Below are 17,120 nucleotides of genomic sequence, written 5' to 3'. Positions count from 1 at the left end.
TCATCTATATGTTATCTGAATCAAACTGATCATAGGATTTGGAGTCCAAAAGGGATTTCTCCTTACAAGCCTAGCTCACAGGGCATATAGTTTTCACGTATTTTTGTTTCCAGCATAGGACATGGCTCTTCATTGGGTCATAAAAGAAGCACATTTAATGAAAATCCTGATATGGCAGAGACCCCGCATTTCCTGCTAGATACCTCAAAAATGACATCCTGCTGGCCCTTTTACTGTTCTAAAAACATAACATATAACAAATGTTATTTTGTTACCAACAAACTGTTTGGTTATTACAGTAAGAGACAGACAGCAATTTTTTAACCAAAACACAAATCCAGTCCACCCCAACATGCAGGATACAGCAGGTCATTTCACAAATTGTCATATTCCAGACACGTTTAGATGTGACAGATTAGAAAAATTACAGGAAGGTGGTAAAACAATTTCTTTTTCCTGTAGTCAACAACAGTAATCTTCAAGTTAATACTCTGCCCAGAGAAATAATCTACTAACAGATAAAGAAAATATTGGTTGAATCAGAGAAACTGGGGAGCAAAGAAACAAAAGCTAGCTTTTAATAAAGGGGGAGTTATTTGAATTTTTCAAGCAAGTAATTGTGTAGGTCAGCAAGATAACTAACTTGAAACAGGCATGATACAGCTACATACCTGATAAAATGGTAGAGCACTAGAGTAAGAACTAAGAAATAGCCTGACATTGCGACCTTCCAGGTTTCTATCTAATTTAGACTCCTTTCTGAATGACTATGCCCCTGTTTGCTGAGACGTGCAAGCATATGTTTTGTTATTTTTAGAGATTTGACACAGGTTGTAATAATTTATAATTGTCACCTTAGCCCTTTTGTTAACTCTATACTACTTAATTATTAGTATTTTGACTCATACTATTATGAACAAACTGAAAAGTGGACTTAAAAATTCTATTTGTATTCTAAAAGGGAATATCCAATGCACAGTCCAATGTGGAAATTTTTGGATGTTTGTGAAAGGATAGTACTGGTACCCTAATTAAAGCAAGTGTCACTTTCATCCATACTATCTGAATATTCTGTATTGGACAGGCTGACTTGCACCACTTACTCTGTGATAAGCATATTTTTCAAGTTGCCTGCAATCCAATATGAGTGATGAGTCACAATCTGGACAGTTAAGTCTTCCAAGTATCTGTGCAGCTGGCATCAATACTGAAGGTAATCTCTTGGGCAGTGTCTCATGCTTTTCCAAAGGGCTATGCAAGTACTGCCCAAGTACTGCACCTACAAAAATCTTGCAGTGCCAAGAACATTTCTCTATTACTACATCACTCAGCATCTTGACACAACAAGTGTTCCAAGAACATTTCCTCCTCGTTGCTCTCTCTAACAGGACACCAGTTTTTAGTGTATACACATTGTTACCTATACTTGGGCTGAAATTATTGTTTGGGTTAAAAAGGGATATATAAGAATACCGCCAAACAGCATAAACACAGTCCAAAGCCATATCAAAATAGAAATTTCCAGAAATACTTGAAAAACACACTTAAAGATTCAGCAATTGAAAGTAGCTTGAATTTCTAGAGGCTCTAGATAGCTTAAACTGCTAACATTTGCCAGGTTTCTTTTGAAGTATTGTTTGCAGAACTCCTTCTGTCCTTCAGGATAGCAAGTAGAGAGCATTCTTTATCAGACTAATCTATACAAAACTGATGCACCTCACAAATTAGCACACACAAATTCTTGCCAATAAATCTTTACCAGGCCAACCTGGTAAAGTGAGCTTTAAACTAGAAAAGATGGAGTAAGGGGAAAGTTACAGTGACCATGCATGCAGAAAAATAAGGTTTAAGTGGGATACCTCCAGCAGGTACAAGCAGCCAAAGACACAAAACAAGACTATGGGACATCCCCTTGCACTCCCACTGGGATATTGACATACTGAAATACCTCTATGAAGTGCCTGTACACCAATGCACACAGTAGGAACAAACAGGAGGAATTAGAGATGTGTAGGCAGTCACAGAGCTTTGATCCCATTGCAGCTATGGAGCTATGTTGGGATAGCTTGTGTGACTGGAATATTGTCATGAAGGGCTACATGCTGCTTAGGAAAGACAGACCTGGAAAGCACAATGGTGGAGTGGTGCTGACGTGAGGCAACACCTGGAATGTACTGAGCTCTGTCTTGGGGTGGATGATGAGTCAGTCCAGAGTTCAAGTGTTAGGATAACAGAGCAGACTAGCAAGGGTGACACTGTCAGGGGTGTTTCCTACAGGCCACCTGATGAGGAGAAGGAAGGGGATGAAGTCTTTCAACAGAGAAGTAGAAGCAGCCTCATGGTCACAGGCCCTGGTTCTCATAGGGAACTTCAGTCATCCTGACATGTGCTACAAGAACAAAACAGCAAAGCACAAACAGTAAAGCATTGACTACAACTTCCTGACAGAGATGATGGAAGATACCAGTGAGGAATGGTGTGTTGCTCAACCTTATACAAATGAACAAGGAAGGCCTTATTAGAAGTGTGAAGGTTGGGGACAGCCTTGGCTACAGTGACTATGAGATTGTGGAGTTCAGTATCCTGCATGAAGGAAGCAAGGCAGCAAGCCAAATTGCAACCCTGGTCTTCTCAAGAGCTAACTTCAGCATCTCTGGGGATGTTCTTGGAAGAATCCCATGGGGACGGGCTCTGCAGGAAAAAAGGGTCCAAGAGAGATGGTCAATATTCAAATACCACTTCCTCCAGGCTCAACAATGGTGCATCCTGATGAGCAAGAAATTGGGCAAAGGGGGCAAGAGACCAGCATGGATGAACAAGGAACATCTGTCAAAACTCACTAAAGCAAGACATATACAGGAGGTAGAAGCAGGGACAGGCCACTTGGAATGAATATAGAGATGCTGTTGGAGTGAGCAGACATAAAGACAGAAAAAGCTAAGGCCCACCTGGAATTAAATATGGTCAAGAAGGACTTCTTCAAATACATCAATAACAAAAGGCCTGCTACTAAATGGAGAAGGAACCCTGGTGAGGGGACACAGAAAAGGCTGATATATCAAATGCCTTCTGTGCATCAGATTCCATTGACAAGACCTTGGGAATCCCTGACCCAGGTACTGGGAAAATGGAATGGTGGAAGGAAGACACACATTAAGAGCTAAAACACTGCTCTGAAGGAAGAAGTGCAAAGTCTGTTAAACACTGTGTGATTTAAGGTTAAGTCGCAAGAGGTTCTGTTATGTTACCAATCACTCACTTCAGCTAACAACTTCTGCTTTGAGGTTGGTCATCACTATTATTATTTTCTTGCAAGATAATGGGGTTTAAAGCAAGCAAAAACTAAGAATTTGTCCTCAAACCCCATTCTTAACACAAGCAAAAATAAGGCCAAAAAAAGCATTAAAACCTAACAATATAAGAAATACGCACTAAACTATTTCTTAGGTCAGAATAATATTAATTAAGAGATCACCGAATCAATATATATAATGACATAATCATTAATTATTCTTGCTGATATACAGTGCTTAGTTAAACAATTCCATACAAATTTAACACTGGTTTATCCTTCCTTTACATTTTAATTCAACATGCAATGGCTTGATAGGAAATATGAACCTTATAAATTAGTCTAATGGCTACTTCATACTAGAAAGAGAACTAATTACCTTAGTTAATTAATGTGAGAGAAATCTCGAAAATGAACTGTTAATTTGAAATTCAAACAAAATTGTAGCCACGCCCACTTCAATCATACATTAGCAACTCATTTATGTAGTTTATAAATATAAAACTACTTTTTAAATTATTCATTTACCCTCCATACAAAGCATACAGCACATAGAAATACTTCCAAATGGTTACAACAAACACTGTCATACTCATTCAGTATGACACAATGGACATTACTACTTTCCTAAAAAGTAAGACAATTATTTCTGTTACTTGATTGGGCAACTTAAATCTGCATCTTCATCACTGTGACTGAAAAACAGCAAAGGAAAACATAAAAGAAGGAAAAAAGTAATCCAAATTAACTACTGATCCACTGTTTTAACTTTAGGGATGTAGAATTTCAGATTGTTTTGAAGAAATTATGGAAACGTCAGAAAGAGAAATATGGAGGCAAAATTAAGATAAATTGTGGATCTAAAAGAAGTGAACTGTACCAGACTAAAGTACCTGATTTTCCACACAAAGGACACAGTATATATCATCTATCTGGGATTTGGTAAAAGTATTAATATAACAACATTACACAGTAAATAAATGAAGCTAGAATGTGTGGGAAAGGGAAGCAACTAAAAAAGCTACTGGTGGAGTTCCCAGCAATCAGCCATCTCATTAACATTTTCATTAATTACTCTGGTACAAAGAAATGAGAGTGATAATAGAAAAAAATAAAGAGGCGCCATCAAAACACAAAAAGGACTGACATAATGTACAGAAGTACTTGATGACTGTTATTATAAGAATTGGATGAAATTCAGTAGCACAAATTGTAAATGCATACATTTAGGGGACAATTAATTGAAAAACATGCATCTTTCTACTATAAACTAGCAGCTTATCTCTTGGAAAAAACTGGGAAAGTGAAGAATCTGCTGGCTGTACAAGGTCATTACACACTGCCAGTACAAGGAAGCTGTAAGAAATCAAAAGAGGTGCAAAACAGAAGGAACTTGGGACCATGATGCAATGATAAAAGAATTGGAAAATTCAGGAAGATCTCAACCAAAGTATTGCATGATTTTGGTAAGATTATAAGAAGAGCAGAAAATGTAAATTTCTGGTGGGTAAACACAGGGGACATTAGAAATCTTGGCACATTGTTTAGCAAATCAGACTGAGAAGGAATAGGATCACTTCCTGTAAAAACAGCAGAACAGTATGCATTGAAAAACAAAATTATCTGTTAAACCTCAAAATTTCTTTTGTCATAAGATCAAGTCAGCAGAAAATAGGAGGATTTTTTTTTTTTTAATTCTTTAGGCTGAAAAAGGCTTCTGAAATAGAATTCCTATTACAATGAGTGCTGGGAATAGAAGTATTTTTAAGCTGGAGCTCAAAACAAGCATATTTACAGGCAGTACTAAATGACATCTTCCCCCTGCAGGAGGTCCTTTCCAAGTCCATGTTTTAAATAACATCACTATAATACAAAATGTCACAAATACTCATTACCAAAACAATATAAAACACCTCAAACAGCAGAAAATTTGAAAATTAATAATAATTCCAGAAGGAGAAAAAAGCATATATATGAGCTTTTAAAATAATGTTTAATTTTGGGGTTATCAATATAATCTACAAATAGTTTTCCTTATGTAAAATCAGAAAACCAGAATACTGCTTCACCTACTGGTACAGTGTTTTATGGCAGGGACAGAGGCTGATGTTTGCAAGAAAGTGTCATGAGTGATTTCTCTACTCAATCCTCAATTTTTTCAGAGCAAAACCTTATAGCAGAAAGAGCAAAGAAATCTCTCCAACCTAAGTCACAAAACAATCACAGAAAAGTCACAACAGAATGAACTCTCATTTCATGTCTATATGGTAAATTCTCAAGGGGAAAAAAAGGTTTTAGCAAATCTGCAAAGAAGATTTAGAAAATTAATTCCTGACTTTCATGCTGCCTTCAAAGAGAGCAAAAGGTGCTATAACAGGTATCAGAGTAACCTTTTTGAAAAGCACTTAGTCTGAAGTGCAACAATAATTTTCAAACTTTGGAGGCAAACCTCATTAATGCAACACATACAGAATTCCCCTCTCTCCTGCCTACTCAGATATATTTAGACAATTACTTTCCCTTCTCTATAAATAAAACAGAAGTCAGTAGCAGAAAATTGCTATCATACAATTATCTAGATCATCACACAGAAGGCATGATCACGAAAAATCAATCCCATCACACCTAGAATTGGAGGCAAGTGTTTTCATAGAAAAGTTTGGCAAGAAAAGACCTCAAGAAGTGGCAAAGTACAACCTCCTGCTCAGAGCAGGCCTAAAGCCACAAGGCTGCTCAGCAGCCTGTCCAGTCACATCTTGATGACCTGCAGGGATACAGATTCCCTAAACTCCCCAGAGATTACTAGGATGTATGAGAGCTCTTTTCTTCTAGTTCATTACTATGTAGTAAAAACAGTTATTCTGAGTGTGAGAATTTGAATAATGAAATGGAAAAAAAAACTAGTCATAAAGTTCTTACTTTTGCAACTATTTTACTTTAAAATAAATCTTGCTTCCTATATCTACTCTTCTAACACATTCAATATTTCAGACAAATAAACTAGCACTATAAGTTAAAACCAACATATGCATGCAGATTAATTTTCCAGATAAAATAATGCACAAGATATAAGCAAATTTGTCCGTTTAATTAAGGAATTTGTTTAGTGCTTTATTTCTATCTTATTAACATTTTCAAAGAGCAGAAATAGAGCCCAACTAAGTATATTTTTCAGGGCCTTAAATATCATTTAACATATTTGCTATAATCCATACGTTTGTACAAAAATCAAAAACATTCACAAAAAAACAACAATTATTCTACATACCAACAAGCCTTATTACATTCAGTGTAGTGTTGGTTAGAATAGGTGAATTCACTTTATTGAGGTTATAATCTGATCTCTTTCTGCTCCTCAGAGTTTCTCGAGAAACACTTAAAAAAAAACCAAAACAAAATACAGAAAATGTGAAAATATTCAAAGACATACAAATGAAATTTAGTGGAAAATGCATTATTCCTTCCTCCTTCTTTCACAAGACAGTATGTCTTCCAGTGCAGAATTTTACTTATGCCAAAGCACAACAGGGTTAGGATTCTAATATTTAAGAAAGAAGCCTGATCTAATTTACACAGAATTGTACTACAGAAGGAATTTTTGACTTTTATTCTCATGCTGGAGTTCTGCAGGCATCTGTCTTGCCCCAACATTCATTTTAGTCTCTTGCTCTGAATCAAATTCATAACTCACAAAGAGAATAAAAACAACACAAGTCACAAAAAACCAGGCAGATTTGTCAGCTACAGCTGAAAGTTGCTACCTAGAAATAGAAGCAATTTTGAGGAAGGTGAAACTAAAAAAGTCATTAACTTTTTCACAAATTTTAGTCCTGAAAGAGGCAGGAAGTTGGACTCGATATTTATCCAACAAGACACATTTTAATTTTAAGAGAAACCCTCTGCCAGTTGCCATACCTCAAAATTATATTCTTCCAAAAATTTGAATTTCACAGCACAAACCTATGGACAGCACCTCTTGCTTGTTCCAAATAAATGATTTTTAACTATATCTCCATCACTCCTTTGAAAGGAGGGAGTTTACATTGTAAACCTTATAGAAAGAATCATGCTAACAATATTTTATCCTAAAGAGTTATCTTGTAACTATTCTGCTACTCTGCTTTGATCCAAGTGATGGCATTCTGTTTGTCCTGCAAACCCTACATAAAAAATGTTAGCCTGCTTCACAGAGTCCCAATGTACATCTAAGTTGTACAGTGTCCTAGACAGAAACTTATTTTCAAATCCTTTTAGAGGATAAAAAGTTGGCTTTTTAAATATGAATATATATAAGTAAAATACTTTTTATAGACATCAAAATAGAATATGTATATTTATTTATATATATATATGGTATATTAAAGAAAAAGAGAACTTAAAATTGAAAAGCACTGTCTTCAAGCTATGGAATAATCTTTTTTTTTTCCTTAACCTGTAGAAGTTTATTGTTCTGCAGAAGCCCAAATCTCAAAGCATTTGTCTGCAAACAACCACTTTTGACACAACAGAAATTACATATATGCACAACAGCTGCTATAGAAGGACCTTTAGTTAACATATAGTCCTTATTAACCAGTTTTCCACTACCTGCTTCAGAGATCCTTCATCTGCTTTCAAAACGTTCCTTTCTTCAGGTTTTCTCTGCAATAATGATGAGTGGTTTAATGTTCCTCCCTGCTCTGGAGATCTAAGTGCTGAGCCTTCTAACTGTGCAGGCAGCATAATGTTTATTTGATTATTATTCCACTGTTGTAGATTACAGAAACTGAACTAATTAGAATACTGAGATGAAAACCATGTGAATTAGACCAAGGACCCACACAGCCAACTTACCTTTTTATTGGGGCATCTCCTGTCTGCTCATCCACATAATCTCTTTTCAACTCTTCAGGAACATCACTGTCACTGTCATACTCTTGATATGCACTTTTTTCTTGTTCATCTGATTCATACTGGTAAAAAAAATAAATAAATAAGAAATTGACGACAATTATTTTTCTTATAACATTATCACTCATTTAATGTTGCACTTTGGTCGCATTTTGGCTTTTACCTTGATTGGGATACAAATAACTTTGCTGTTGAAAGGCTGCTGACAATACTCTTTAAAAATGTAGCAGGCAAATTATATTATGGTGATTAGGCAAATACTTCCATCATTCTATTTCAGCTACCAATAATTTGTGTTCCTTTCTAGTTGGTTTATAAACATATTTGAGCTTTTGTTATTTTCTTACAGTCTGAAAAAAACAGTAATAAATCCTCAAAATTCATCCATACAATGGCAGTAAAAAAAAAAAAAAAAAAAAAAAAAAACCAAAACAAAACAACAAAACAAAACAAAAACCACAAAAAAACTCCTGGCATGTATAATAGTTAATTATTACTGCAAGAAGAACTAAACTATTGCTTCACAAAATACTTCTTTGTACTGCACACATTTAATTAAGAAAATAACCCAATATCAAAAAATAACTTGCAGTTATGCAGAATGCATTTGCACTTGAAGAGAGACACTTTTCCTTAACTCATACACTGCTTTGAAGCCACTTTATCCACACAGTCAATACACAGGTAACACACTCTGGTTGCAGGATCTTTAAGAAATGGCAGCCAAAACACACTAGGACATGTATTTTTTCAGTCACACATGCCTTGGTCCCAAGTTGCTGAGAGTTTTCAAGGCTAGCACTATGAAAGCACTATGTACAAAAGCAAGAGCCCCACAGAACAAACAAATTCAACACAAAACCAGCTCAGCTGGAAAAAAGAGAATGTAGTATGAGACACTCGAAAGAAATGTTCAGACCAATAGAATTCCCAGGCAAAATATCTGCATCATGAACATTTTAGACAAAGGAAAGTTGTGAAGAAAGCAGCTCAGTTTATTTCAAAAATGAGCTGAGGTCAGCCTTGACTAAGCACAAAAAGAACCACAGTTTATCTAACTTGACTGGAACAGTAGCACAGAGAATTACCACCACTTATTATGCATTAACATATAATAAATGATGTGCTGATTCAATTAAAATCCAGGGACAGTAAAATGATAAACTGACCACAAATTTTAACTACAGTTCATATTGATGTAAGAATCTGTCAGTTGACATTAATGAACTGTGTTAACATCATAGAATAAGAAGGATTTTGAGATGTATTTTTTTTTAACATGGAAAAATACTTTTATTAAGTCCCCTCAATCTAATGCTATTAATGATCTCAAACAGCTTTTTTAAATGAAATAAATGCATTTGTATTTTAAAGTATGCAACTATTAAACAGTGACCTCAATCTGAAGAGACATTATAAATCTATTTTGAATATACACAGTCTGCAGTAAAGTTTTGAAGTGCTAAAATGAATTCAGGTATCTTGTAGCAGTAATGAGGTGAAGTGTTAAGGCAATCCACTCAAATCAACCTCCAGGAAGCTGTAAGATTCATCAAAGTTGAAGAGTGTTATAATACTGGAAGTTAACTGTATCACAAGAGACACGTTTTAAGAAGCTACAGAAAAGGGACATAAAGCATCTCACCAAAGCTCAAGATACAGAGCTGAGCTAACTGGGTCCAGGGGCCCCATTTTGCAACATCTAAGCACTTAAAGACTCTAAAATTCTCAAAAGAAATCCTGACAGGTCTTCCCACCCTACAGATAAACTGACAAGTAAATTAAATGCTTATGTCCTTATCGTGCTACTTCTTTCTATATTTGGCAACATGCCTATATTCTCTGGAAGCAAAATTTTGCAACCTCCATCTGAAATAATTCCAATTTTCAGTGCTAAAATGTGCCTCCACCTAAACTGGTCAGGTAACTGGTCACTGAAACACAAAACCCTAGTAAAAATTTTATCCTGCATTATTTAAGCAGGTTGTTTATCTTTCTATGTAAAGAATAACAAAATAGGTGTACCTTCTACATATTAAACAGGAGTTCTTTCTGTGTCAGCACTTTGGAACAGACAGCTGTGAAACATTAAAGGTTAATGGCTCAAGCAATTGGCAATTTGTAAGAGCAGCAGGTGCTCTGCTGAGGCCAGGTTTGCACAGCCAGCTGTGCTGGCAAAACCTCTGATCTCCATAAGACAGAGGAGGTGCACACCCACCACCAGAGGATGACCATGAAAAACCAGCCTGTGTTTAGCAACAAGCCATTTTTTGACACAGATAAGGGAAAAAGGTCAGTAATAAACAGATACTGTGAGACAGGATAATGCTTTTTATCATGACAATGTCCTTCCCATGAGGAGGAATCACATAAGCCTTAAGGTATTCACCCCTTCTGATAACGCATAATTGGCTCAACTTAGCCAGGTCAAACAGCAGTCAAGTTATTTAGAAGGGGCCACAAACCATCAAAGACCCCCAAAATGCCCCCAGACTCATTTCTGCAGCCTTCCACCAGAGGACTGCACACAATCCACAGTGTTACAGCAGCCAAAAACACCCCTGCAGTGGAGGTACCTTGGCTGCTCTCCCCTGAACACGAATGTCTATTAACCCAGCGAACTTTCATGTTTGGTGGTTTCCCTCAGCCCCAACAGATCAAGATTGTGGCCATCAGTTTGACACTGAAATTGTAAAAACCAAGTCACAGTTAGATCCAAGAGCTGTGCTATCTTTCCACAATCTACTCTTACCCTTTACTTCTTTTTTCTTTCTATATTTCATTAAGTTATATCTTGATACTTTCATATTGTTCTATTACTGTAGCTAACAACATGCTAGATAAAATGTCTACATACCTCATTTCCACTAAAACCAAATTGTTCTACAATAAACCTGCCATTTATATGTATGTATAAACACCAATCATTCAGTATTGTTTCACTCTAATCCATCCCAAAGGATCTATTAACAAGTACCTCACTTACCCTGCCTCTGGGACAGAAATGCAGAGAGGAGACTAAAAATGTCAAAAGGGAAAGTAGGACAGTTATCTGTAGAGTACAGCCACCTCAGACATAAAATACTTCATTCTAATACCAGCTCTGAGAGATATCCTGTACACAAGTTAATTAACTTGCTCTGTGCCTCCATTCAGAGAGACAAATTTCTGTCTGTTTTACACTTGTGTTTTGTAACTCATGCAGGTTTCAGAGTTCCAGTAAGACCTGCAGGACCACTACTTCTCTCATGAGCCTGCAGTCTCTGTGACAGAGGTCCCTTCGAACAATAACAATTCAGTGATTCTGTCTTACTGACAGAAGGCAGCAGTGTGACACTTCATGCTGGCAAAGCCCTCAAAACAGTGTCTACAATATGTTTATCAGCATTTGCTACCTAGTTTTTCATCAAATGATTTAATGCTTGCAAAAGCTTAGCACAGAGTAAGACAATGTCTTCTAAATTATTCTTGGAGCAAGGAGAAATAGATTCTGAAGGCTAAAATGTTAGAAATGGAAACACTGAAGAAGGTCTGTCCTAACTTGTATTCAGAGTTTTCACGTCTCATACAAATGTGCAGAGAGAAATAAAAACACCTCAGCCTATCCATAGCCAAGAAATGAAGACAATTCTACAAACAATTCTACAATTTCTACAAGTTTGCTGCTTACAAGTATGCTGCTTACAAGTCACTAAACAAAAAATATGGGAACAATGCAGGCTCTCATTCACTAGCAGCAATCCGCAAGGTATCAGAGGAGTTTGAAATCACTAAGCAGCAATTATTCTTTTTTGTTCTTAAGATGTTATCCAGCCTCAGCAGCACAAGTTAAGCCCAAGAAAACATCAGTCCTCAAAGGAATAAACAATAACAAAAGATTAAACAAAAACATGATAATGTAGCATTTAAGAAAATGGTACCAAGTTTTACATTGAAACACATTTGATCACTGATTTTTGACAGACTTCTAAAAAAACTCCACACAGTTATTGTTCAGTTTTACAGAAGAACTCACAATAAAGAGAGTGCCCTGAGCACTTCAATTGCAACTAAAAGTGATGTAACAAACATCAGAAAATCACAGCAAATCATATTTGAGCGAACAAATACAACAAAAGGAGCAGCCCACAACGACTCCTTCCTATGAAGCCAGAAAGCAAGTCCTAAAATGATAAAACCACCTCCACAAAGAAGGCTAACTTAAGCCTCTGGAAAAATACTAATTTAGGTGGAAAATGTCTTGCTAACCGTCAGGAATGCTTGACTTCAGTGGAAAAAAGTACTGATTCAGTGCAAAACAAACTGAACTTTAAACACGATGCCTGACTTTCTGGCATTTTTAAAAGCAAAACAGCAAAGTACTGCAGGCAACAGATTCTTGTACTAAGGCGCTTTACCATCATTGCCTCACAAAATATACCATCATTTACTGAAAGCACTATTTGCTTTTTTTTTCTGGAACACTCCATACCCCATTGGAAGCTAGCACATCCTCTGTCTCATCATCCTTGCTGTCGGCCTGGATTTCGAAGGGGTTTCCCCCGGCGCAGTACTGCTCGAACAGCGTCACGGCCGATGAAGCCGCAGAGGCAGGCTGCTTGCTCGGCGACACCGACGGGGAACGCGACTGCTCCAGGAACTTAAATTCCTACCAACAGAAATAAACCACGTTCTCATCGGGCATTTTCAATATTATTATGACTCCAGTTCCATAAAAACAAAGGATAACAACAAACTTGTGGACAATTAACTTTTAGCCAAAGTTTGCTGCTTATTTAAACATGCTTGTCATGCTGGCTCAAGTTAACCTCAAAAGTGACAACCTTATGCTGCTTGTCTTTGTACTTTTAGAAGTTTTCTACTACAACATGCAATATATTTGTATTCTGAAAGTATTTACTGTCTAAAACTAGGTGAAAAGTAACTGTGTTTTTTATTTCACAGAAATAAGGTGACTTAAATTCTATCCATATCCATATCCAAAAATGCAGTTTTCTTTACACAAGTTACCTAGTAATTTACTAAAGCTGAAATTTTCTTGCTGATATTTTATTTTTAAAAAGTTGTCAAGATATTTTACTTCTCAAACCCACTGCAGAGTTTCTGAGCACTAGGTGAGTACACAAACTTTTGCAAGTGTATGGACCAAGCAGGATCCAAAAGGCATGATTTTTTTTTTTTTTACTTTTTTTCCCCTAACAAAACACAACTTATCTCAGATGACATACCATTTTTATCTACTAAACTCTAGCTATTGATATTCATAACAGTAAAATGTACATTTTCATTTAACTAAAGGTTCAAAGGTTAAAACACATGCAGCTAAAAGGACTAAAATGTTAGATTTCGGTTTGCTTACACAAATCAGTAACTTTCTGCCATTTTCTGCTGCTGCAGCCCCTTGAGCAGTATGTAGATTTATAATCCCATTTCTTTATTTAAAATATTATTTCCTTTGCTGCTGGATGCTGCTGAGGGTCTTCCCTCCCTTTCCCTCCATACTTTCAGTGACCCTGTGGCCTATTGCTTACTTCTACAGTTAACTCCACAGAGGTTGCAAAATGATCTTCCTTAACATTGCTGTGCTAAAACATTTCTGAACTGCAGTTATAGCTTTAATCACAGGCACCATGTTTTATTTGGCAAAACAAGTTAATTTCATCCACCACATGCTAAAAATAAAAAAATCACTTCAGATGATTAGAAGGTAAGTACAGTGATTACTTGCTTTCAGTTGGACTTCACCACAGAAGACTATTTTTTTTGTCCAAATGAGGCTGTATGACCTATGTTTCCAGAAACAGATGCCAAGTTGGTACAAGCTAGTGAGTGCTCATGTAAGTACTTGCAGGCACTCATGTTTTAGCATCTTACTGTCAGATAAATATTTTAGAAATTAAAAACAGACATATTAACAATACATGGAAATTAACATTACATTGAGGCTAACATTATGCTTACAACTCTAGCATCTTCCATAAAAACCACTGCCTGCCTGAAACAGAAACACTACTGTTTCAAAACCATTTAACTCCTAAGTTTCTAATATCATAAAGTAAAACTGAGGCGTTTTTAGAAGCAATTAAAAACATTTGTACAGTAGTTAATGGATCTTACTACTTCTTAGAACACTGTGACTCTCAGTTATTAAATATTAATACATTTGTAAATTTTATGCATAGAACGTACGTGAAGCTGCAAAATGCTAAAGCTTGATTTAACAGGACAAAGTTCCCAGGTCTCATTCTCCAAAAACATTCTTAGTTCCTCAAGACGGGTTCTGAAACACAAATGAATACTTTCAATTGGCAGAAAGAGTAAATCACAAAGTTAGCAATTACTTCACTTCTGCAGTGAAAAACTCCTTCCAGAACTGTACAATAAGTTACACTTTAAAACAAGTATTTAAGCAACTCTTCCAACTGACAAACCACTCAAAAGCTGTGGCTACCAAAGCAGAGTATTTTTATGACACCTCCAGAGAAAGATATTCTTTGAGACTATCTCCAAAATTTATAAACTAATTCTTTCAGTCAAAACCATTACAAATTATAGAGGGACAGCTACAATTATGCAGAAATACTGGATCTTTTTCCTCTGTAAACTGTAGAAAGCAATATAATATACACAAACACTCCACTAGCAGCACAACAGCTTCTGAGAGCCCACATAAGACAGGTGTTTCTTTCAAACACACTGAAGCCAGTGAGAGAGAGCAAAGGGAAGTGGAAAGAAATCATATTCTACAGACATACCAACCTTTCCAAGAAAAAACTTAAAATGGCTATTAGTCTCTAATTTTCTTCATAGCTTAATTTTACTTTGGTATCAGTAATACAGTAATAAGGAAAAGTAATCAAGTCATTACATCTCTGTATTTCTTCTGTTGTTTTTAATCACTAGAAAAACCTCCACTCTGTCATAAGCAAAAACATCTTTGATAAAGAAAAAAAATTGGCCACATAAATGGAACACATAGGAAAAGACAGCAATGAATGTTTTTTGGGATCACACTGCTCTATCTTTTCCTCTTAATATAGGGCATATTGTTTTGTTTAACAAGTAACAGTTGGTAAATTATGCACTGGGTTTCTAATTAGGCAATAAAATATTCTAGGAATACCACAACTTCAATAATGAACTACAACCACCACTAAAATAAAGATTTGCTTGCCACAATGAGATAAGCAATGTGTTGAATTGTGACAACAGTTTGCTGTGTTTATTTAAATTCCCAAGTTAAACACAAATAGACTTTAAGTGCTATTTTCAGGGCATTGAGCACCCATAGCTTGCAGATCTTCTCACAGTAAAGTCAACAGAAACAACAGACAGAGATGCAGTGAAAACCAGCATTAGAGATTAAAAGTCTTTGTGAGGGAGACTGAGGTGAGAGTCATAGAAAAGCAAACATTCAAAAGCCACACAACAGGTTTTGTAGCATCTAGAATCTGAAGCCAAGGCTCTGACAGAGTACTTAAACAAATGTTCTTAATTTTTACCTTACATTTAGAAAGGGGAATGCGTGAAGACCTGATGCATTCATTCTCTGAAAAGCTTAAGTGATCAGACACATCTTTTTACAAGTGTATCAGTGCAAAGTAAATTGCATTTCAAAAATCATCTTATTGATGCTCTGCCAAAAGCCCATTCTGATTTATCAGAACAATCAGCTTGCACTCAAAAAAAAAGGCTTCCTGTGTGCTCTAGTACTATGTTCTCTTCTATGTTTTTTGAATCACACAGCCAATTCCTTTTAATATTTTCTCTATGTTGGCAGTTCTCCATAACACCACATTCCCCAGGAGGCCAGATATGTCAAACTACACAAAGAACTGATTACTCCTGGACTCTGAGCATTTCAGTTCTGTGTAGCTCTCGTGTACTAATGAATCCTTAAAAGCACTCCTACTTTTTTTTCCCCCCCTCCAATTAAATACCCGAGAGAAGTGAAAGCCACTTTAGCTTGATCTGAAAAGGTAAGATGCTTAAAGCTTTATATAAAACAACCTAGGGGATATAGCTGTGAGACAGGGTTTTTATGGTTTTCCTTCTGATAATGAAAACATCAGCCAATTAATCTTCACAATACCCTTGCAGCATAAAACACGTAGAAAGTATTAAAAAGTTTCATATAATTTAATTCATGTCAATAAATATTTATTTTCACAAAAATTACATTATCTTAAAAAACACAAGTTATTACAAAAAATTACTATTTCTATACATATTCCAGCAGTGTTCCTTAACCTTTATTTTACTCAAAGATAATTCAGAAAATTAGCCCATGATTACTTAAACTGTTAAACAAACACAGGACTGTAACAGTCAAAATTATATTTACTTAACCCAACAAGGCACTATGTGATAAGTCAGTGTTAAAATATGGTTAGGTAGACCAAAATCAGTTAATTAAATTCTGCCTAGGATTAGGAAAAATTTCAAGAAATAAAAATAAGTGGCATCTTCTGACAAGACATAATGTGGATCTGATTAAGGCTCAAGTTTTTTAGACAACTGGAACTGATGTCTTTACCAAATGACGAGAAAGAATTCCTAGCAACAAACTACTAAAGCTGGAAGAAATTACAAACCACATTCTCATCTTCTGAATTTAGACACTGTTTCATGTCCTCCTTGCACTAATTTTCATACTTCATGGATTTTAGGCAGAAAGCCTAAGACTTCTCAAATGGCTCTGGATGTATTAGTTGTATGACAGCTCCCAAACAAGAGGGCAACAGATCAAGACTAGGAAAGTAAGCATTTCCTAGAACATGGAAGGCTGTATATCTTCTCACATCTTCCTAGTTTTCACACACAGAAAGAACATAATGCTAGACAACTAGAATTACAAAAGTTGTCCATCATCCAAATCAAAACATTTCTAAAATCAAGACAACAAAAACAGAAAGATAAGTCTCAATGCTGTTATAAC

At 35.9% G+C, this 17,120-nt stretch overlaps 1 protein-coding gene across 1 annotated transcript in view; it reads right to left on the bottom strand.

Annotated features, from left to right (window-relative positions):
• The window catches only part of VPS50 (VPS50 subunit of EARP/GARPII complex), an 81,770-nt gene that overhangs the window by 24,819 nt on the left and 39,831 nt on the right, over positions 1–17,120 (bottom strand). The window contains exons 17-20 of the mRNA XM_059469364.1: positions 14,372–14,462; positions 12,654–12,830; positions 8,126–8,244; positions 6,561–6,667 (exon numbers count right to left, since the gene is read on the bottom strand). Coding sequence (XP_059325347.1) covers positions 6,561–6,667; positions 8,126–8,244; positions 12,654–12,830; positions 14,372–14,462 — 494 coding nt within the window. The remainder of the gene's footprint in view (positions 1–6,560; positions 6,668–8,125; positions 8,245–12,653; positions 12,831–14,371; positions 14,463–17,120) is intronic.

This window comes from Ammospiza nelsoni, chromosome 1 (genome assembly GCF_027579445.1).
Source record: "Ammospiza nelsoni isolate bAmmNel1 chromosome 1, bAmmNel1.pri, whole genome shotgun sequence".
NCBI lineage: Eukaryota > Metazoa > Chordata > Aves > Passeriformes > Passerellidae > Ammospiza > Ammospiza nelsoni.
Note: the sequence above shows the minus strand (reverse complement) of the source record. Positions and strands in the feature narration are given on the sequence as shown.